The 22,705-nt window shown below is 42.3% G+C and overlaps 1 protein-coding gene across 4 annotated transcripts in view; it reads left to right on the forward strand.

Moving 5' to 3' along the window:
* Positions 1 to 21,735, forward strand: part of SAMD12 (sterile alpha motif domain containing 12) — a 389,558-nt gene extending 367,823 nt beyond the window's left edge. For all 4 annotated transcript variants that reach the window (XM_086695947.1, XM_086695946.1, XM_086695944.1 and 1 more), the window contains one exon: positions 14,740 to 21,735. Coding sequence is in view for 1 of the 4 variants with exons in the window: in XM_086695945.1 (XP_086552071.1) it covers positions 14,740 to 14,762 (23 nt within the window). In the remaining 3 variants the exon portion in view is untranslated. The remainder of the gene's footprint in view (positions 1 to 14,739) is intronic.
* Positions 21,736 to 22,705: the final 970 nt, after the last annotated feature.

Genomic DNA, 22,705 nt, shown 5'->3' on the forward strand with positions numbered 1-22,705 from the left:
CATAGAAACAGGGCACCATTAGTGAGGCAAATGTCTGACATCGGAGGAACGGCCTCAATTTCATCTATTTCTGCAAAGCAGCAATTGTGAACTTTACACGACCACCTCAGATAGGAGGTTATCACAAGCAGGTGAAGGCGTCTTGTGTTTTATTACGGGAGTGCATGCAGGATTGCCTACAGTACAGAAAGCTTATACCTGACAGCAGAGAAATGACCAGGTTCTTCAGAATAAATGAAAGAAATTCCAAAGGAGCAAAAGGCTAATATTATTCCTTGTCCAGGACTATCAAATATCATTATGTCATAGTTCAACTGGCAGGGTTTTTGTGTTGTTGTTGTTTTTTGTCCTTTCTTCATGGTACATTAAAAATTGCATCTTGTGGGGCACCTGGCTGGCTCAGTCAGCAGAGCATGTAACTCTTGATCTCAGGGTTGTGAGTCTGAACCCTGAGTTGGGTGTAGAGATTACTAAAAAAAAAATTAAACAAACTGTGGGGCACCTGGGTGTCTCCATCAGTTAAGCATCTGACTCTTGACTGCAGCTCAGATCATGATCTCACAGTTCGTGAGATCGAGCCCCATTTCGGGCTCTGTGCTGACAGCGCAGAGCCTGCTTGGGATTCTCTCTCTCTCTCCCTCTCACTCCCTGTCCCTCCCCTTCACATTCTCTCTCAAAATTAAAAAAAAAAAAAAAAAAAAAAAAAAAAAAAAACCATTTAAATAAATAAATAAACTTTAAAAATAAATTACATCTTGGATTCAGGGGAAAGTAGTTCTAATAAAAACATCTGCATAGCTCCTTTAGTAGGTGATGAACACATGAATTCCCTCCTTTTGCAGATGAAGCAGCTGTGGCTTGAAGAGGTTCAGTAACATGACCGGTCTCAAAACTAGCAAGATGCGAGAGACTGTTATTTTTGTTATTTTACACTGATTCCCTAAAATTTGGGGGCAATGCAGGTTGGCGGTTCAGAGCAGATAGGCGTGTTGTACAGTGATAGCCATCCCACCTCCTGTCTCCAACAAACTTCAAAACTGAATGAAATGCTGCTGCAGTTTCCCAAAACCAAACTCGAACTTTCTAGAGAAAGACCTTTACTCTTTCAGGGGCTGGGCCACTGACCAGGGTTCCCTCACAATCCTGTTGAGAAGAGTAATAAGAATAGCTTATCTGCACAGAGCACTTATAAGGGGCCAAATAATGCTAAATAATGAGAGGAATCGTTCTTAAATGGGAATAACTTAAAACAAGAAATATTTCCCAGCCTTTGAAGGCAGGAGTAGGTTTGGGGAAGGCTGGCCCAAACTGTGGATGTGAAGGCAGTACATGAAACATCCCTTGACCCCTTACTCAGGAGTGCTAAGGTTTGGGCCACTGCTGGTCACTGACCCTCTCCCCCTCCCTCTGGGCTAACACCATTGGGAAGGCACTGTGGGCGTCTGCAAAGGCCTGCCTCCCTCTTGTGCACAGAAGCGGCAAGGCAGTGCCCCTACCATAGTGACAGAGACCCCATCACTTCTACTACAACCCTTCATTGTTTATCATATATTTGCTCAGGTTAGAGATGATGCCGAATCTCAGCACTGTACATAGATACATCAAATACAAGCCCCCTGAACACGAAGTCTCCCTAACTAGGAGGGGAGATGAGGCTTGGGCAGATTTTCCAGCCATATCTGCAAACAGCAATGAGCAACCCCCTTCTCTCTGCTCCCCTGGCATCTTGCCCTTCTATAATAGCGTACAGGACATTATGTGGTCATGGTTTGCCTGTGTGCACATATCCCCAATGTTTCATATAGCGCCAGGTACAGCGGTCAAAAAGTGATGTTATTTTTTCCATTTGTTCATCCATTCATTCAACAAAATCATACAGAGGTTCAGAACACGGAAAGATGGGCTTTGTGAGGCTATGTGAAGCCTTTGTAAAGCGGCCTGTGAGCTGGCCTTATAGGAAAGGGAGAAGTTGAGCAGGGGGATGAGGAAGGAAGGAGGGGCCATATAATCAAAGAACAGGCAGAGTGGGGCAAATTCCATCAATTCCTCTGTCTGGAATGCAGAATGGATAAGGCTGGAAGGATAGGCTGAAGTGTCATCTAAAGGACCTAGAATATTAGGCCAAGTATTTTTTTGAAATGGGATGCCATTCAACAGAATCTCCCTCCTCCCTCAGAGCATTCAGGAGGCAGCATTGCTCTGGAAGAAAGCAGGGAATAGGAATACAGAGGGCTTCTCCTTAGAAAAATGTGCCTGGGATCTGTCTTCTGTCTTGCAAATGATGTAAAATGAATGCTGCGTTAGCAACAACAGACTCCGAGGTCTTGTCTGTGATGCCACCGATACTCCTTAAGGAGGTAACTGAGAGCAAGAGTACCAGCTTCCAGCCTGGCTCCCTCAGTAATTAGCAGGGTGACCCAAACTCTGCGTGCCTTTGTTTTCTGGGTTTCAAAGTGTAGCTGATAATCATATCTATCTCAAAGCTGTTGTTAGGCTTAAAGGAAATGCTGCACAAGAAACTCCCATGGGAACAGTACTTCTTGGCACACAGGGTCCACAAATGTCAGCTATTATTATTCCTTCTCTTCTGCGCACCTTGGTTTCCTCATCCAAATGGAGATAATAATACCTGTCCCGGCCCATTTCTTCTAGACCCTGACAGAATAAGATGCAATTAAATGTGTGAAAGCAGTTTGGAAGTGAAGTGCTGTATAGTAGCAAGGTGGTAGAAGGGCTGTTAATTACCATATTTTTGGCTGAAAGATAATCCCAAGAGCCAGGGCAGGAAGGTGGGGAGCTCGTGTATCTCCAGGCTGTTGGCTACAGGTGCATGTTTGTGAATGGCTTCTGTAGATGCCGTATGCGAAAATGAAGACCTTAGCATTTGACTGGTCCAAGGTGACATAAAGATGGGAACAGGAAAATTTACTAAGCAAGAAATAAATAAGGTTTAAGCCCTGAAGCCTTGCAAGCAGTGTAATTTCAAACATCATAGTCTTGGACATCTGGGCTCTATTACCTGAAATCCCATTAAACCTCCAGTTTCATAATTCTGTGTAGAACCCGGCAAAATGCAAGATCCTGCTGATGGCCACCAGCCAGTTGAAGCAATTAATCACAAGGGTCCCCAAGCAGGTTTGCAACTCATGCCAAGTGAATTCTTTAAGTGGAAACTGTGTACACAGAAGAAATAGCCCGATCTATGCAGTTTCATAGCAACGTGCTTTGTAGCTGTGCCAACACAGAGAAATTATCTGTTATCATTAAGACATCCAAGCCTCATAACTTTTTCCTCAATGGAAATTAGTACTCACCAGCCCAGGGCAGAGCCCCCAACCTCGTTAGCTGTAATATAGACTGTAACCTGCTGAGAGCTGATAAATCCAGTTTAGACAAAACTAAACCCTACCGTTTCCCCACCCTCAGCATTTTCTCATTTGGGGGAACTCAACTTGAACTGAGCTCTTTTTCCTTTTGAACTTTTCTTGACTATCTGAACGGTTTGCATATGTTCCTGCATTCCAGGCCAAAGGGCCAAAACCCACAGTGAAGAAATAACCTTGGAGCCTGTCTTCAGAGTCCTGCTCCATGTACCCAAGGTGAAAGTGCCTGTAACAAAAGAATTACTTCTTATAAGACTTCTGACTTGGTTTTTGCCAACTCAAAAGGGTTTATGTAAACGAGATAATCTTCTGCACTTCAGAATGTTTATAAAGCCTTTCCTAATTACACTATTTTGTTTATAGAATGATTCTGGAGAACAGAGGGGAAACCTTGAGCCCTTGCTACAGAAAGCAGGAAGGGGAGGGTGGGAATCAGTATAAATTTACAATACAATTGAGGGGAATCTGTGGTTTCCCCTGGTTTTTAGGGTTTTTTTTTCTTTCTTTCAGAAACCTTTTTCCTAAATTTTTCAGTCTGTTTTCTACTCTACAAAGCTGTTTTCCAATATGGTGGCCACTAGGCACAGGTGACCATTTAAATCTAAAAGAATTACAATTAAATAAAATTTGGGGTACCTGGGTGGCTCAGTCGGTTAAGTGCCTGACTTCAGCTCAGGTCATGATCTCACAGTCCATGAATTCAAGCCCCACATTGGGGTCTGTGCTGACAGCTCAGAGCCTGGAGCCTGCTTCAGATTCTGTCTGTCTGTCTGTCTGTCTCTCTCTCTCTCTCTCTCTCTCTCTCTCTCCCCCTCTCCCTGCCCCTCCCCCACTTGCACTCTGTCTCTCTCTCTCTCAAAAATAAATAAACATGAAAACATTTTAATTAAATAAAATTTAAAGTTAGTTTCCTCCAGGCACTAGCCACATCAAGTGCTCAATGGCCACATGTGGCTAATGGCTGCCATTTTGGACAAAGCAGATATAGAACATCTGTATCACTGCAGAAGCCTCCACTGGGCAGTGCTGCTCTGCATTAAGAACTCTGTGGCGTTTCTACTCGAAATGTGGTCCACGGACCAGCAGCACCAGTATCGCCTGAGAGTTTGTTAGACCCGCATGATCAGCATTTTAACAGGATACCCAGGTGACTCATATGCACATTAAAATTTGAGAAGTACTGCTGTAAAATACCCTTCCACTCTAAGCTTCTGTTTGGTGAAATCCATCATTGTTATCAGCTTTATATGTTCATATTTATTTAGCTTGTGTGGCATGAATTCAAAAAGACACGTGCAAAAAGAGGAAAAATAAGTATACTTTGTATACTCCTTTAACGTTTATTTATTTTTGAGACAGAGAGACAGGGCACGAATGGGGGAGGGTCAGAGAGAGGGGGACACAGAATCTGAAAGCAGGCTCCAGGCTCTGAGCTGTCAGCACAGAGCCCGACGTGGGGCTCGAACTCACAGACCACGAGATCATGACCTGAGCCGAAGTCGGCCGCTCAACCGACTGAGCCACCCAGGCGCCCCTGTATACTCCTTTAAAAGCATGCTTTTCTTGGGGCTCCTGGGTGGCTCAGTCAGTTAAGCACCCAACTTCAGCTCAGGTCGTGATCTTGCAGTTCATGGGTTAGAGCCCCACCTCAGGCTCTGTGCTGACAGCTCAGAGCCTGGAGCCTGCTTCGGATTCTGTGTGTGTTCCTTCCCTGTGCCCCTCCCCCACTCACACTCTTTCTCTCAAAAATAAACATTTTTAAAAAAGTGTGCTTGCTTCTTTCTCTTGGAAAAGCTGCAGGATCTGAAGAGTTTTTTTGGACATGTTTTTCTGAAGATGTGAATCTAATAGAATATTTTTCCAATGAAGAAGCTATTGCACTGGTCCAAAGAGAGGCCTTTGAGATTAAAGAAGGGTTAACTAGACAAAGAAGGAAATAGATAATCTTCAAAAAAAAAAAAAAAGGAAAAGGAACTTGACTTACTCATTTGGCAAACACAAAAGGCACCCTGCTCTGTGAGTGAGTGAGGTGGGAAGCAGAAGCAATGGGAGAAATTAGGAAACAGTCCTTCAGAATATAATCTGCCAGCCAGTCTGACATTGTGGAGATGGGAGGGAATTTTAAAGGCAACTTGGATCAAACTTCAAGGCATATTTTTATGATCTCCCATGAGATTCGTTGTTGTTTGTGCCAGTGGACACAGTTTTCTTCTGGAAGGCTCTGTGGGCTTTTAGAGTGGCTGTTGGAATTTAATGACTTGAAATGCTTACCTATGTCCAGTGCTGAGAATGGAATCACTGGATTGCCTCCTCCTAACTGGCTGTCCAAACGCATCCCTGCAGGGAGCATCTAGCCTGGTGATACTTTCTCCCAGAAAGACATCAAATCATATTCATGTGGTGCAAGATGGCAGCCACTGTGGTCAGCAGTTCTAGTTCAGAATGGCCAGAAAGCTGGGTGAGGTGCTGCCATCTTCCTGGGGAAACCATGCCCTGAGACTGATCTTGATAGGCGTCCTAGTTTTTCAGAGAGTCTTTACGGAGTTCAGATGCTTGTATACGTTGAAATTTCTCAACCAGTTCTCGTTAGAGAACAATATCATGTTGCCCAAATAAATTCTGCCTCTACTTTAAGTAAGTGCTAATGTTACTCAGGTAGCTTAGCCATTGTATTTATTCAACAAACATTTCAAGAGCACTTTTGATATTCTAGACATTCTTCTACACCCTGCAGAAGGAGAAGATGATGTATTCTTTGCCTGAAGAAGCCTGGGGTTGGGAGCGAATGGTTCTTAAAGAGTGCTCCTCAGATTAGCAACATTAGGGTCCCCTGCAAGCTTGTTAGAAATGCACATTTACAGACCTACTCCAGACCTACTAAATCAGATTCTTTCCATTCAGGGCTCAAAATCTATGCCCTACCAATCTCCCCAGGGGATTTCTAAACACACTAAAGTGTGAGAAGCATTTTTATAGACAAAGACTGTAAAATTGTCTATATTTATAGACAAAGACATCATCAGGTGGTTCTAATACAGTATGATAAGTACAATGATACAGATATGAAACTCCTCCAGCCCTGAAGGCCCGAAGGCAATGTTGGGCATTTAGTAAGTACTCAATGGAATAAATGTTGCTTGCTTGATTAATTGATGCATGCATCAGCCTGTAAATAATACTGGAATGATAGAGCATGCCTAAGTTTCCAGGACTGTGAATGGCTTGCTTAGGCTTCACTGCTCTTTTCTTGTCCCATTCTAAAAGCCAATATTTGGATCACTGCATTGTATTATATCCAAGATTCTTGGTATTTTATTATGTGAACTGAACAAGACTAAACCAAATTTCCCCACAGTCTACACACTTTTCTCTGTCTGAAGGACAAATAACTACTATTTAAGTACTGGGGAAAAGGCATAGATGCTTCCATGGACTTAGGCCATGCTGATCTCGTGAGAATCACTGTACCGTTTGTAAACAGAGAGCTTTGCAGACCTCCCCCTGGACATTTGCAATCAGTGGAAATGGAGAGAGTCTGGACAAAAATAAAATTTTAAGACGCTCTTTAAGATGAATCCAATGCAGTCAAGTTTGAGAACCTCTGGCTGAAATGTCAGAGTTCTCAAATCTTGAAGCGCAGAAACTAAATTTTACCCATAGGACCTAGAGTTAGGAGAGGGACAGCTTACACACAAGTGCATTCCTTCTCTCATTCACCGTGTGTGTGTGCGGTGATCCAGCTTCATCTCATGGACCCTCTAAAACCCCAGAGAGGTGACAATCCAAGCCAATGAGGACTGCAAAGCCAACTGCAGAAAGACTCTTAAAGTATTGGGAGCCAATCACATTCTAATTGAACCAATAAAACTGAGGGCTGAGAGGATGGGGAATGGAGGCCAAAGCCTTCCTATCCCAACTAGGTAGAAATGCTTGCCTGAATATGTTCCCATGGGGCTTTGGGGTTGCACATTTCCTGCTTAGCACTTCCATAATCAATAGGCCCCTGACACATTATAACCAGATCAAGGTTCATAGGCTGGCCTAAAGTATAGCCCGTGTTAGTTCATTTATCCCTCCAAGCCTAACTTCCTTCATCTGTGGAGTGAAGTCACAATATCTACCTCCTCAAGTTGCTTCACAGTGGACACAGGTTCTTAGCATGAAGCTAGGGCATGTAGTAAGTACTTGGTTAACAATAGTGCTTACTATTATGGTCATTGTCATCTACAGACTCTGTGTTAGTGTTCTCCAGAGAAACAGTAAGAGACCAGTAAGAGACCTTGCTTCTTCAACAGGAGATATATCAATGTATCTATATCTACCCATCTCTAGTTATTGAAAGACAGACAAATCTATCTATCTAGACAGAGAAAGTGCACACGGGTCAGAGAGATGTCAGGGAGAGAGATAAAGGAATTGTCTCACATAATTATGGAGGCTAAGAAGGCCCAAGGTCTGCAAGCTGGACACCTGGGAAAGCTGATGGTGTACGTTTCAGTCCAAGCAAGTCTGACTCCAAGTCCAAAGACAGAAGACCAGTGTCCTAACTCAAAGACAGACATAGAGAGTGAATTCTCCCTTACTTGGCTGTTTTTTTGGGTTTTTTTTTTTTTTGTTTTTTTAAAAGCATTTCTTTCTTTCTTTTCTTTTTTCATTTTTTTAAATTCCAGTATAGTTAACATACAGTGTTATATTAGTCTCAGGTGCACAGTATAGTGATTCAACAATTCTGTACATGACTCAGTGCTCATCATGATAAATGTACTCCTCATCCCCTTCACCTAGTTCACCCATCCCCCACCCACCACCCCTCTGGCAACCACCAATTTGTTCTCTGTAGTGAAGAGTCTGGTTTTTGGTTTGTCTCTTTTTGTTCATTTGTTTAGTTTCTTAAATTCCACATATAAGTGAAATCATATGGTATTTGTCTTTCTCTGACTGATGTATGTCACTTAGCATCATACTCTCTAGCTCCATCTGTGTTGTTGCAGATGGCAAGATTTCATTCTTTCTCCTGGCTGAGGCTTACTCAGCCTTTTGTTCAACTCAGGCCTTCAGTTGATTGGATGGGGACCACCCACATTAGAGACAGCAATGTATGGTACTCACTCTACTGATTCAGATGTTCATCTCATCCAGAAACACCCTCATGGACATACTCAGGATAATGTTTAACCAAATATCAGGGTACTCTGTGGCCCGGTCTGGTGGACACAAAAGTTACCCATAACAGCACCATTGTCATTTCTGGTTTACTAGGGTTTATGAGAAGCTGCAAGCTAGTTTGTATGCATCATCTGTTCTATTGCCCTTCACCCAGGTCCTCTGCCAGCCTGATACTCATTTTGTCCAAGATTCAGACCTTGATTTTCATGCAGTCAGGGGGGTATAGTTAATTTCTTAATCATACTCTCAGGGGCCAAAGACCCCCCAAACAATAGGGGAGCAGGCAGTGGCAGAAAGGAACCTCATGAAATGGAGAAGGCATATGAGCTCTCCCACTAAAGGACTTGTGGTAGAGTTTAGCTTTATCGCCACATAAATCCTCTTCTGTCCTTCTTTTATCTCCTGACTTCTCCCCTACATGCTAACTAATTAAGTGTGCATACCTGTTTAAATCATCCACTCTTGATTCTTATGACGGTATGCCTGTGAGGGTTCTAAAAGTTAGAAATAATTTAGTATTAGAGGTTTTGATTACATTGAATATAAAATAAAACAAGCAAATGATGAATAGAAGGAGTGAGGTTTGAGCTCAGCCTTATTTCCTGTACACACAACGGGCACACTTAAGTTGGTTTTTATCTTGGCCTATTTCGGGAGTGATATATTTGGCTCACAACGAGGAAGAGAAGATAAACAAGGACCTGTATCCTCTAAACCAACCTCAGTAGCTGGATAATTCTTTGATGGGGGATGGGGCGTCTGTCCTAGGCAATTCTAGGATGCTTAGTAAGGTCTCTGGCCTCTACCCCCCAGTTGCAGTAATACTCCCCTAGTTGTGACAATCAAAAATGTCTTTTGACAGTGCAGATATCTCTTTGGGGAGGCTGGGGGTGGGGGAACTGTACACAGTTGAAGACTACTGCTCTAAACATAGGAAAGATTTCAGACTGTTAAATAGAAATGTACTAACTTTCTCTATTTATGGTACTTTATGTATAGGGTGATGAGCATTCTTTTATACAAACACAGCTACTTGCTTTCCTGCATTCCTGTTGGGAGTTAAAGAATTTGCTTTCCTAACACGTTTTTTTTTTTTTTTTTTTTGAGAGAGAGAGAGAGAGAGAGAGCACAAGTGGGGGAGAGGCGCAGAGGGAGAAAGAGGGAGAGAGAAAATCTTAAGCAGTTTCCACACTAAGCATGGGCTCAATCTCACGACTATGAGATCATGGCCTGAGTGGAAATCAAGAGTCAGACACTTAACCAACTGAGTCACCCAAGCTCCCCCTTATGTTTCTTATTGAGTCAGGAAAGCATTGTGGTAAGAACAGATCCAGGTTCTAGTCTTGGCCCTAGACCTTCTAGTGTTATGACTGTGAGGAGTTAATGAAGCTGGCCTCATTTTTTCCAGGTCTATTTTAAGAAGATCATACAATTCAGGCCTCAGAGATGGTGGTAAGGATCCAATGAGTAACTGCCTATAAAACTTTCGTTGGCCCATTGTAGCTGCTCAACAAATGTTAGTTTTGCTTATTATTTCCATAATGGAGGGGCAACTGTGGACTTCACTCCTTTGGAGTGTGCATCTCACATCTGACATAAATAGCCCAACCTCAAAATGCAGAGTCCTCAAATTTGAGTCACATAAAAGACACTTTCACATAGAGGATATGGCCCCTTTATTTATTTATTATGGCTCTCCCTTTTGAATTGAAAACACTAAACACCTTCTAAGAAACTATCGTATTTCCTTCCCTCAGCCCATGAGAGAGGTAAGGCTGCCTATACACAGTATCTTTTCTCCTTCCCTAAAGACACGAATCCTATCAGCCCCTTGCTGCTGGAGTAGGGGAAGGTGGAGCTGGACACACTCAGTCCCAGATCTGTTCTTTGATTCCTGTGCCAAGCTGACCATTGCCTCCCGGGCCCCTTCCTGCCTTTGAAGTGAAATCTCCTTATCATGGAGCCGTCTGTCATTGTCTGCACTAATCTGGGGGAGAGTAGAAGCCAGAGTGTGTTGACTGTGGCCTTGGCAGGCAAGAAGAGTGTTATCTTTCTCCCGGAGGGTGCAAAGGCTTGACCCCTGGGCATGGTGTTTCTTTTAACTGCCCCCAGCTGTGGCATTAGAACCCTGCCTTGCCCTATTTGTATTCCTTGTTTCTCTAAGGAATTTTGGGAATTTGTGGTAATAATATTAATAAATAATAGCCATCACTCAGCAGATATTTACTATTTGCCAAACACCATGCAAGGTGCTTTTTCTATGAGACCATTTTATCATTCCAGCAACCCATTTTAAAATGATCACCATTTTAAAAGTAAAGAAATTGAAGGTTGGGGAAATCAATGTTTTCAACATCATATAGCTGGTAAGTGGCAAGCCTGGGATGTCAGCCCAGATCTGCCTGATTCCAGAGCCCATGCCCTTAATCACTAGACTTAAATGCTTCTCTACTTTTCCCAAACTCTGGAGGCATTGGACTTAAGAGGTGGTTAGTTCCCAGAATACCTGAATAGTAATGTTGACCCTCAAACAGAGATCTGAGGAAGAACCCTTCACTATATGTTAGTTGCAAATCCATACATAGCCAGCACATACATAAAGCACATGTGGCTTTAGCTCTTAGATGGCAAGAAAAGAATTAGAACAATCGCCCTCTCCATATGCAGACTTGAGCTACAGGACTAAATCTCCTATAAAATTAAGCATTGAATTAAATTGAAAAGAAGAGAAGAGAAGAGAAAAGAACTCTTTTTCTCCAACATCATTCATTTCTTCATTAATTTTACTATTCATTAAGCACTTTCTATACACAGGGCACTGCACTTTGCACTAGGAAGACACACACTAAAAAGCCATGTATCAGCCTCAAGAAATTTAGGAGAGATGGATACATTAAAATAAAGTGTTCATGGTGGGTTTGGTGGTAAAGGTTTCAGATGCCATGCTGGCTGATAGGGGGAAGTTGTCAGCTGTATCAAGGGGAAAGGAGACTTTGTAAAGAGTGTGACACAAGACCACAAGGTGGTTTTGGAAGACAGAGGGGTAGGTGTTCACTAGTGTCAGAGGGCATGCAAAGAAGGCATCCTAGGCAGGAGGAAAGGCTGAGCAAAGGCTCGAACGCTCAGTGTGTATGAGGAGCTGGAAGGAATCTGGGATGGCTGAAGCCTGGGGGATGGCACCCAAAAAAAGCACCATCTGGAAGATCACGAACTGCCACTTTACATTTTGACCTCAGGTAGCTCTTCTGTACCTGAAGACATGATTCCAGCTGCAGATGACAAAACTCTAGGGCAAAGGGATGACAGCAGAGTCCATCACTGTACATCTGTGATAGAAAACCAGTGGTTCAAGCCTGACCCGAGGCCAATACCTTTCACATGCAACCTGAGTAAACAGAGGCCTCCTGCTCCCACATAAAGCCCAACTCAATGTGGTGACACAGTCAAGTGAAAGACAACTCACTGTGAAAGCATCAAGGAGCAATGAATTCCTTACTCTTCCGTGGAAAGATGGTCAAGGGGGCATTACGCCATAGCACGCGCTTCTCATTGGCCATCCGTTTGCCAAAGGCCCAGTTCCCACTGCTGCCATCTAAGTTCTCTGTCTCACTTCCTAAACCCTCACTTGGTGTCTCTGTGAACTCTACGTCTGCCTCTGTCAGTGTCTTACAAGAGTATCTCTCTGCTCTTCCTATCATCTGTCTGTGTAACATAAATTAAGTCTTCAATTTTCTTCCATGCCCAGCAGGGCCCTTTATAGTGCTGACTGGGCCGATGGATAAACACAGAATCCTACTTAGGAGAGAGGAGAATGGGAAAGGCTACGAATATTTACACTTTATATATGTGTCCCTGTCACTCCTGCATGTCTCTAGACTGGGACATACCTAAGTCTGAGCACAGGTTCAATCCTCACAAACTGTGTGGCTTTGGTTCTGGGCCTCAATTTCCTTATCCATAAAATGGGGCTATTCCTACCTATCCTCAGAAGTGAACTGAGGAACCACAGGTGAAAGAGCTGTGAAGTACAGTGGGCTCAGCTTATGTTAGTGTTTATAAGGTTATTACAGATCTTGACACATCTGCTTTCCATCATCTGTTAGAAGTTCATGTGGAAAACATGGTTATTTGGAAGAATAGCAACTGTGATAAGCCTAGTTCTCAACTCTTGATTCAGGGTTCAATGTATAGTGATTAATTGGAATTCACTATTATCTTTATTCACTTTTAAATTTTATTTTATGGTCATTCATAGGAATACTTTTCCAAGGTCACACATTTTTCCAGAGCGGATTTTAGAAGTCTCAAAAGGCTGGTGTACTGTGTCAGGTTCCCAGAAATTCCCTAGGCTGCCCTCTTCCCTCGCAGGTTGACCTGGGTAGAAGATTTTTATTCATGTTGGTTTCTGTTCGCCCCCTTCCATATTACTAGAGTGTTATCTTTTTTTAGGTTTATTAATTAATTTTGAGACAGAGCATGTGTGAGCGGGGGAGGGGCAGAGACAGAAGGAGAGAATCCCAGGCAGGCTCTGTGCTAAATAGCACAGGGCTTGAACCCACAAATCGTGAGCCAAAATCAAGAATCAGACACGTAACCGACTGAACCACCCAGGTTCCCCTAGAGTGTTATCTCTTAATGAAACTGCAAAGTAGTTATTTTTGAGGTAGTATTAGTATGAGTACGGATGCTTTCATTAGTCACTGCTCGTGGGTCACATCTGCATTCTTGTGAACCTAATTTTTGGTGTTTTGCAAAATACTTAAGGTAACAATAATAAAAATCCTAGCATTTTCTTCCTTTCACTTAGAGTTCTTTTCTATGCATATGTGTAAGTTTTATAGTGTAGTATATCGTAACTGTTTACCATGTAGCTACATAATCATCATAATTATTACTTTAATAGCCATATAAGCATCTATCCTGCTAATGCACCATCATTTACTTAACCTGCATTTTCAACAATGGAAGACTCATTTCCCAATTTTTCCACTAGTATAAATAATCTCTGGGTTGTATATGTGTGCATATAGTTTCTATCGTTTTTTGGAGATTGTTTCCTTAGGATACACTCCTTGAATGGGAACAGTGAGTCAAAGAATGTGAATTTTTAATAGTTTTTAAATAAATTGACATTATTTTTCCAGTTTACAATGCCATCAGCAATTTATTAGTATGCTACTTTCATTGCAACCTTATCAGTAGTGTGTATTATTTTATATTTAGTATGCTTAAATAGTACCTTACTTTTGTTTTTGCATTTTCTCAAAAACAGTAAGTTGTAATCAAACGTGCTTATAAATTTTGTGTTCTCTCATTATTTTGAAAAGCCAGTTTTAAAAACTAGGTCAGTTTTTTCCTTTTTTTTTTTAACATCAAGAATTCTTGCTATCTTTCTCTTCCATTGCCCAATAGTTTTGTGTATTAAATAAAGCTAATGTTGATATTTTTCTGAACAAGACATTCCATGGCACTCTCATATTAACTAATAAATGAGGACCTCCATATAAGGAACTATAGGGAGGACTCAGATAAAATAAAAGGAACATTATAAAATAAAAAATTACAAAACCCAGGAAGAGATCTGCACCAGCATTCCCAAAGTCAAAAGCAAGATTGCAGTGCAGGTAGTTCAATCTCTGGTCAGACTTTGACAACTTTCTCTGTCTCTTCTCTGACCTGCTCAGCTAGTCTCACTTTTCAACTAGCAAGCTCAGGAGCTCCAGCCATATTACTTCCTTTTGGGTTTTATCCCAGGAAATCTCCCTGATAAATAAAACCACCATTATCACCCCCCCACACACACACACACACACAAATGCCTTCACTCCCAGTCTTATCCTGTTCCAGATCAGGTAACTTCATGAAGCTCTATAATGTATGAAATGGTTTCTCAAACCACAGACTAGGGAGGGATGAATGCCAGCTCCAGAGATCTGATTTTGCCCTGCCTTCCAGGCAACTTCGCCTATCCCCGAGATGGATGTTTTCCATACTCTGCCAAATGGTAGAAGGACCATTCCAAGAGCCATCATAAATTTGTCCTGCAGTTGAGTAACTATTACATCTGTTAGAGCTTTCTCTTTGACCTAAAGGATGTTAGAGTTTGTTTGAGTAGGATAATTGCTTCATGCCAGTATCTGGGAACATAAAGAAATGACTCACCGCGTTTTTCCCCTCTTTCCTCTTGCAGCCTCAACCGAGGGTTCTCCATAAACGTGGTTAGCCTTCCAAGCTGCTGTCCTGCCAGTTGATATGAACATGGCCTGTTCCTCACAGAAAGACTAACTCATGGCACCTGCCAGAAGATATCCATGGAGCATTGACAGATTAACCAGATTAACTGAAAAAAAAAACACCCATTCAGTCAAGATTATGGGCTTTGGAAAATCTTAGTTTGCTGTGGATTTTTAAATGAGGTGCATAATATACAGTGCCAACTTGTTCCAAGTGGTCATTGGCAGACCATTAGCTGGAAAATTGCTTCCAGTTTTCATCACTGTGCATAACTCAAGCTCCCTTTGGGGGCTGTCTGTGCCCTTCACTAGAAGTCCTATTTTAGCATGGCAACTACTGGATTATTTTATTATGTGTGCAGATGGCATGATATGTTAGAAAAAAATCACAGCAGTTCTGCAATGTCAGTGGAAGTGTTCACGATACTCTGCCCTGGCAGGAATGTAAACACGTCTTGGTTATGTTAGTTATGACGTCTAAAGGTATTCTGTCCAACTCTTAAGCACTTTATATGAGAAAACTACGCCAAAACGAATCAGCACGTTCTGTACCTATGGGAAAACAAGTATCCTCTCTCTTTTTTTTTTTTTTTTTTTTTTTTTATAAATCTTGTCCTCTTTCTGGCTCAGACTGTCCAAGACAAACTCCACCCCTAGCATATGGCAGTCATTTGTGGTAGATTGGTGTATATATGGCCACAATACTGTTAGGCTTAACCTGTTGACACTTTAGTGAACCAATTGGATTTCTTGTAGCTCTAGAGGGAAGGAGAAGGGGGCTGGTGGTTGAAACATCTTAGTTCTTGGTTCCTGGTACCCAGGCACAACTTAGCACATGCACATACAGATAAACACAGGGAGCTTGTATGTGGCCAGTGTATATATTCTGTCCTATAGAAGAATGTTTTCAAGAACAAAAGGAGACGGCCATTTAATCAAAGACCATGGTGGGTTGAGGGTAAGGGTGGCAGAATGCCGTTTTCCTGTGTGGTCTGACTTTACAACTTGAGAAGACTTTCTAGGTCAAGTTTAAATCACAGCTCTCTGAAGAGGAAAAACAGCAAGTGCCCCCTGTGTGCCTAAAGAAGGAAAAGGGCCCAGTCCACACTAGGTTCCTACCTCAGTAGAGAACCTACTAGTCCCTTTTTAATCCTTTCTGGGGTTATATCCACAATTAATTCTTTTTTTTTACGATGTCTTACAACAAAGCACACTATTGCTTGTCTTTGGGCATTAGAGAAATGTCCACATTGACTGACCTTACGTAATGCTTTTGCTTTCTTTCCCCTGAAAATATAAACTTGGCTGAATCAAAAATTCAGCAAATATGTTCTGTGTACCCACAATCCCAATCTGGGACTGATAGGCACTGGAGGCTTTTCTTTAAATATATATAACAACTCTGGGACCCTGCCAGCACAAGGAAGTTTGGCATCTTAGGGGGTCTCCATACATGGTCTGCTCTCCCCCGGGGGCCTCAGGAAATGCACAGCACTTTGGAAAACGCTCCCCCTCCCCACTGAGATTTGGAAAGTTGACAGGGGAAGGGAAAGAGAGCCAAATGTGATTTGGGTGAGTCACCTCATAGGATGACTCACCCCAACCTGTCAGGCTGTATTGCCAAACAAGGGGGCTTCCAAGAGGGAACTCAGAGGGATTTCAGTCACCAACAAGTTCTGGCCTCTCGATGGGTCAGCCCAGGACCACCAGGCCCTCACAGACCCTAATTCTTCACAAATCCAGAATTACGAGGCCAAACCCTGTTGCCAATGCCCCTGGGGAGAACATTCCAATCTCTACTGCCCACCTCTTGAATTTCACTTCCAACAGCAGGGCTTCCTTCTTCTTTCCTTTATCCAGCACACGTTTGTTGAGCACCTACTGTGTGCCAAACATTGTGTTGGGGTAACAACAGGGTACAAGGCCGGCTCCCCATGTTCTTCTGAGACAATATCTCCTCCTGCCAAACCCTGTCCCTGTCCCAGCTTTTCCACAATGAAAACAGAATTCAAGCAGCATTCACCTCCTGCCAGAGAGACCTCAGAAAATGCACATGGCAGCAGGCATTTCCCTTGCCTGAGGAAGTAGACAGTGGAAGAAGAGGTAGTGGACAGCATCGGGACACATATTTGGATCCTTGTGCACAGCCTGCCCTTCCAGGGCCCGGACTTTGCTGGTTAGGGCTTCCCCCAAACAGCTTTTAATTCCTTTCCTTGATAGTCACCCTGGTCATCTGTATTCCCATCCTTTACGTAGGCACAACCGTTCATCGTTACGCTGGATTTTCTAAAGCTCCGATTCTAAACTTAGTCTTGGGGACACAGAAGAGGACCGGCTTAAACCAAAAGAACTGCCAGCTGCTGAAATAGTGTAGCTGGGAATTTGTTGGTTCACTAATTGAGGGTCGTTCGGAATCGACCGTTTAGTTGTTACAGGTAACAACCTTGGAAAACTGGACATACTTTATGGTGCAGGTGGTCATCTAGTGATGCTGGTTCATCCTTGCTTTGGCTTTTGCAAAATGTGTTCTGAACAATTAAATAAGTAGAGTTTCCTAGCTTTTTTTTTTTTTTTTCAGTCAGAAGTGTGCTGACAAATTTTTAAAAGGTGATGGCTAAGGGTGGAGATGGGAAAAGGCAAAGCTGAAGTCAATGAAAGAACCCAGTTGAAAATGGCTTCTCTATAAATGCCTTAATTCCTGGTGTATCACATATTTGCGTAGTAACTGTGACTGTTTTCCAAACTGTCAGCCTCATTTTGCAGTCTTTGGCGGGGAAAGTTTTGGAAACATGGAGGCATAAAATCTGAGCAGTCACTTACTAAACCAGCAAAATGGAGAAGCGACTTCATTCACAGCCTTTAGGTTCTTTGTTCCGTGTTAAGCCACGATTTCTGGATGTTACTTCCTCCTGTGCTGTACCTTATTCCCAAGATGTATGTTGGAGATTTTACCTCCCAGAAGTTCAGGAATGGCTGTGGGGAGTTTTGTTTAGTAGGCAGCGGGAGACCAGGAGGTAAGGGATAAATATTTTGATGTCTAAGGGCTATAAACTGTTGATGCTTAACTTTTCCTTTTACTTAAACCTGTGCGACACCTTTTATTGAAAGGCTGACACCCACACTTGAGCAAGAAAGACACTCTTGGGAAGGAACAGAAATGAATAATTATCAGACTCTCTGGGGGTGCCAAGGGGATTAGCTTGTACCAGCTTGAGAACTGAATTTGAGATGCAGAGCATCGGTGGTTCTGCTAGGGTGAAAAGCAAATCACTTCTGTAGTTTAAGACATACCTAGGGGACAGAGATCCTACAAACTTCCCTATGGATGATGGCCACCTGCAGACCCCTGCACGGGCTCTGTGAGCTGTGTCACTGCACACTGGGCTTCTACCTCCAGAATGGGGGAAGCAGCCCTGAGTTGTCTCCAAAGTCACTTCTCGGTTGCTCAGAGGTTAACGGTCCTTAGTTCTGAGGGAATTTTGCCATTTTTAACACTCAAGGGGAAAAGGAGTATCAACCTTATTGAAAATATAACCTAAGGATAGAAACCTCCAATGGATTTACCCCAGTGTTACTTGCAAATGCTTTCTTTGTCTGCAAATGTCACCTGATTGATTTTGAATGGGAACTACAAAAGTCTCTCTGAAGAAAAGTTTAGAAGACCCCCTTTACCCAAACCTCCTCTCCCCGGTGCATTAGCAGCTTTATTCTTGGTGATGTTTTCCTCTACAATCTTTAGAGTAATTTTGTTGCTTGACAACTAGACTTAAGACTGCCGTAGACTCTTTTTAAAAATCTAATCTTTGAAAATGACATAAATTCTTTTATGCCTTAAAGGCTGTTTTTATTCACCTCTCCCACAACCCCCTCCACCTCACTTTCTTGCTTTGTTTTTTTTTTTCTTTTAATCTCTTCTTTTAACAAAATTTCTTGGGTAGATTTTGAGTATTCTCTAAAGAACACAAACAGAAAACCTTAACCGTCCCCCTTTTCCCCAGTACTGACTAATAATTCCTTCTTATGCTTGATCTTGGTGAAGGCTTGCTGCCCGAACAGCAGTGGATGTGAATTCACATCTCCAGGGAGTGACTGGTCAAAGCTGCTAATCAAAACTGAACCCGTGAGATTATGAGCAAGGACAGACCAGGAGATGCTTCTGCTCGGGGCACAGCTGGGGACTCTATTTCAAAGACAAACAGGTCCTGCTCCTTTGTTTTTTTAGATCTGCATCTAATCCTGTGGCCAGAGAACTGTCTTATGAATTCTGCTTTGTCAATGTGCACGATTTCTGGAACCACTGCATAGCTTCCAGGTCAAACAGGACCACATTTCCATTCTTTTGCTCTGGTGACTTACTCTAGTGGGGAGACAAGGAACATTCTTTTGAAAGCTGACCACCTGTGGGAAGCTTGAGGAAGAGTTGGCCATGTGCACAGGGAGGTTCCGCTGCACCTTAATAAAAAGAACAAAATAGATCCTTCCCTGGAGATTCTCATGTGGGAACGTGGCCGGAGGGATAATATCAAAACTGGTTTTCTTCTGGCCATTATCTTGGCCCTGCAGGGAAAATTCTGGGCTGGAGTGCGGGTGGGAGGGGCACCATTTCTAAGATCTAAAAATTTTAGGATGAAATTCACCTCTAAGATAAATGTAAAGGAGGAAGTGCCAGTGAGTATGGGACCAGTTTTAGACCTCTTGCCCAACAGCACCAAGACGGACAGATGACTTCCACAGAGCAGCAGAAAATGGGTGTAGAAGGCTTTGTAAGATGGGAGTTTCATGCACCATGTAGGGCTATTTTACAATCTTGAAGAGCCCCAAGCACTCTTACTTCAGAGTCTCCCTTCTCCAGTTACATCAAACACCAAAAAGCACCAACAACATGCACCTAATAAAATTTCAAAGTTACCATATGACTTTCACAGAATTGCAGTTGACTGGTTGACATAACATTAAGTGTTGTAGATACATTCTTTGTAATTATACGATATTCTTTTCATATTTTGGAGCCAATGGTTGAGGGGTTTCATTTATTTAACGGCTTGTTTTGTTGCTGTTGTTATTTCCAAACCTCAAACATTTACAGAAGCCTTAGGCTCTTAAACCCAGGCCTTTAGGCTTCAAGTGCAGAGTGATAGAAACAGCCCTGCTGACGTGAATGATAAGAAGAATGTTACATTAATCCAGTTGGAGATACTAATACGTAAAACAATGAAGACACTGAAGACGCTGCTGGTTGCTTTCTGCATTGTTATAATCTTTTAAATTTCAATAATTTGGATCAAAGAAAACAAACAGGGTGTTTACACATGGCTTTGCCCTATGAGCACACACACAGCTATCAAATGTGCAATTCTAAGCTGAGTTGATAATAGCACACAGCTCTGTTTTATGTGACTCTATTTAAATACAACCCTCCCCAAATTCGATAACAATGTATTCAAGAGTTCTCTTTAAAAAAAAATCTGAAACAAGAGATTCTCATTAGATCATTATTTCTCCTGTGGTTGGGGGAGTGATTTTGTGACCTGACTTTGAAGAAATACTTACGCTTGCCATTAAATACAAGTGTCTGGTCGTTGCTCTGCTCCACAAGCTGATGGTGGCCACCTCCCATTCCGCAGAGGAAGTTGGCTGGCCTCCCCCTAAAATAGCACAAGTATCATGAAGATACCTTTTGAAGCTCTGGTTAGCCCCCCTATTCATGCATAATTCCAAGAATATGATTTGGATTGAGCAGCGTCCTGGTCTTTGATTATGTCACCCCTAAATCAATTTGAATTATATATTCAATTATATATTATATGTATTATAATATATAATATATATAATTTCCAAGATTTTTTATTGACCACCATCAACTGCGTTTAGTGTGTGTTTGCATTGAGATCTGCCAGTTGACTCTGTGGCAGCTTTGAACAGTTCCTGTTTCCCATACAGCAGAAGACCCTCACACCAGCTGCAGAAGTTTTGGAGTGTGTGACCAGGTTCTTTTTCACATCAACAGGCCCCTGTTTATAGGAGGGAAGCTTAAAGAGAATTGGGGCAAGGGGTGGGGATGGGGGATGCATTCGCATTTGAACACTAGAACCTTTATCTTTTCCATTGTAATGCAACTCTCATCTCCAGGCACCACGAAGAGAAGCATTTGCCTCTCCAGTGCCCACTGGAGGTAGTTGGGCTTTTACTGGCTTAAACTCACATGTAGGCAATTTGAAGGCTCTCTGGGGCTCTGAATGGTTTGTCCACCACTACCTTTCCTCCACCAATAGAAAAATGCTATCCTTACAAGGCCATGTTTGAGAAGACCATGGCTTGGCTAGTGAAAGAAGTTCACATCGCAGAGAGTTGAATAATGTTAGGCTCTTGACTGCACCGTAAGTCTCAGTCATGCTTGGCACAGAAGCAGCTAGTCTGCTGAAAAGCCAAGCCAGCACAAATATTTTGAAACTAATTCCACTAAAACTCTTGTGTCATTAAACCATACTACTGTAGTTCCAATTAATCCAACTCTTTAATATCATTAGCCACTAAATTAAATAGCTGTACCCAAAACTTTAGAAAAGATCAATATTGTAACAAAATGACATATTAGCAGTAAAAAGTACCTGGGAAAAGAAAATATTGATCTATTGTGGTTTATATACTGGAGTTATTTTTAGGACTTTGTGGATCTGGCACTGCTCTGAGAAAGGGGAAGAAGATGTTTTGAATTCAAGAATACTTGGATTCAAGAGAAATTGCCCATTTCTCTGGGCTTCTGCTCATGTGTCCCACCTTAGCAGACAGTGTTGTCTGCAGGCTAAAGTGAGCTAAGGGGAGAAGGTGTCCCATGCCACTAATATATATGCAATTATCAGAGTGACCTGGGCTTTAATTGTGAGCCCTTTCTCTTTATGCTTTCTCCTTGTAGCTGGTATTACTGAGAGTCCATTCTGGGATTAGAAAAGAAAGAATGATAAGAAAGTAACAATCAGCATTTTGCAGGCACACACAAGCTTTTTCTAATATATAGGGATCAATCTGCAGAGCCCATGGCCAAATATCTCCACTTCTCTGCCTCCAGAAGACAGAGTTAACCTAGCCGAGGGAGAGAGCCTCAGCTTTGGCTTAGTGCCAGCGGGGGGGGGTCACCAGTCCCCTGGTCGGAGAAGAATAACGAAAGTGTGAAGTTGACAAATTAAGGGTCACAGGAAGTAGAGAGCCCTATCGAACTTCATTGATGAGCTACTGTCTACTAGCATTTGTCCTAGGGAAGAAAGAAGAAAAATCACACAATGTAAACTGAACGGACGACTAGTAGGGCCTTCCATTCCCTCCCCTCAGTAGGGTATGACGGGGAAATCTCATGAAAAAAACTGGTTCACAGTTTTACAAACACTAACAAACATGGACTATAAAAAGCACATTTCATAACACAAAAGCCTACATAGAGGGTAGAAATTTTTATAGCTTCCTTGAGTGAGCAGTTAAACCAGCAGTCTGAATTCTCTTAGTCCCCTAAGAGTGGTTAATTAAATAAGTATTTTCCTTATCCATTGCCCACAACTGTGTTGTTTTTTTTTTTTTCTTCTCTATGCACCCTAAAAAAACTCCCAGGACGAGACTTAGGAGGACTCAAGCAAGTTACATGGTAAAATCAGAGTGCCTTTTCTGTTGGATGTTCACTTTGGTTTCCTGCTTTCCCAGGACATACGATGTTTAGAAACTTTTTTCTCTAAACATAAGAATTATTGTGCACCACAATCTTGAACCAACGATTTCCATATCTTACGCAGCTATCAACTTGCCAATTCCCTCTGGGTCTCCTTTATATTTTCTTATAGTGTTTCTTTCTGTTTTGGGTTGTCAAAAAGAGTTGGGGGGCATGATTCTTTTTAAATCAATAGAAATGGAACTGTACAGATTTTTGCCCCCTTGTAT

Source organism: Puma concolor, chromosome F2, assembly GCF_028749965.1.
Source record: "Puma concolor isolate L17-30 chromosome F2, mPumCon1.1.hap2, whole genome shotgun sequence".
Classification (NCBI taxonomy): domain Eukaryota; kingdom Metazoa; phylum Chordata; class Mammalia; order Carnivora; family Felidae; genus Puma; species Puma concolor.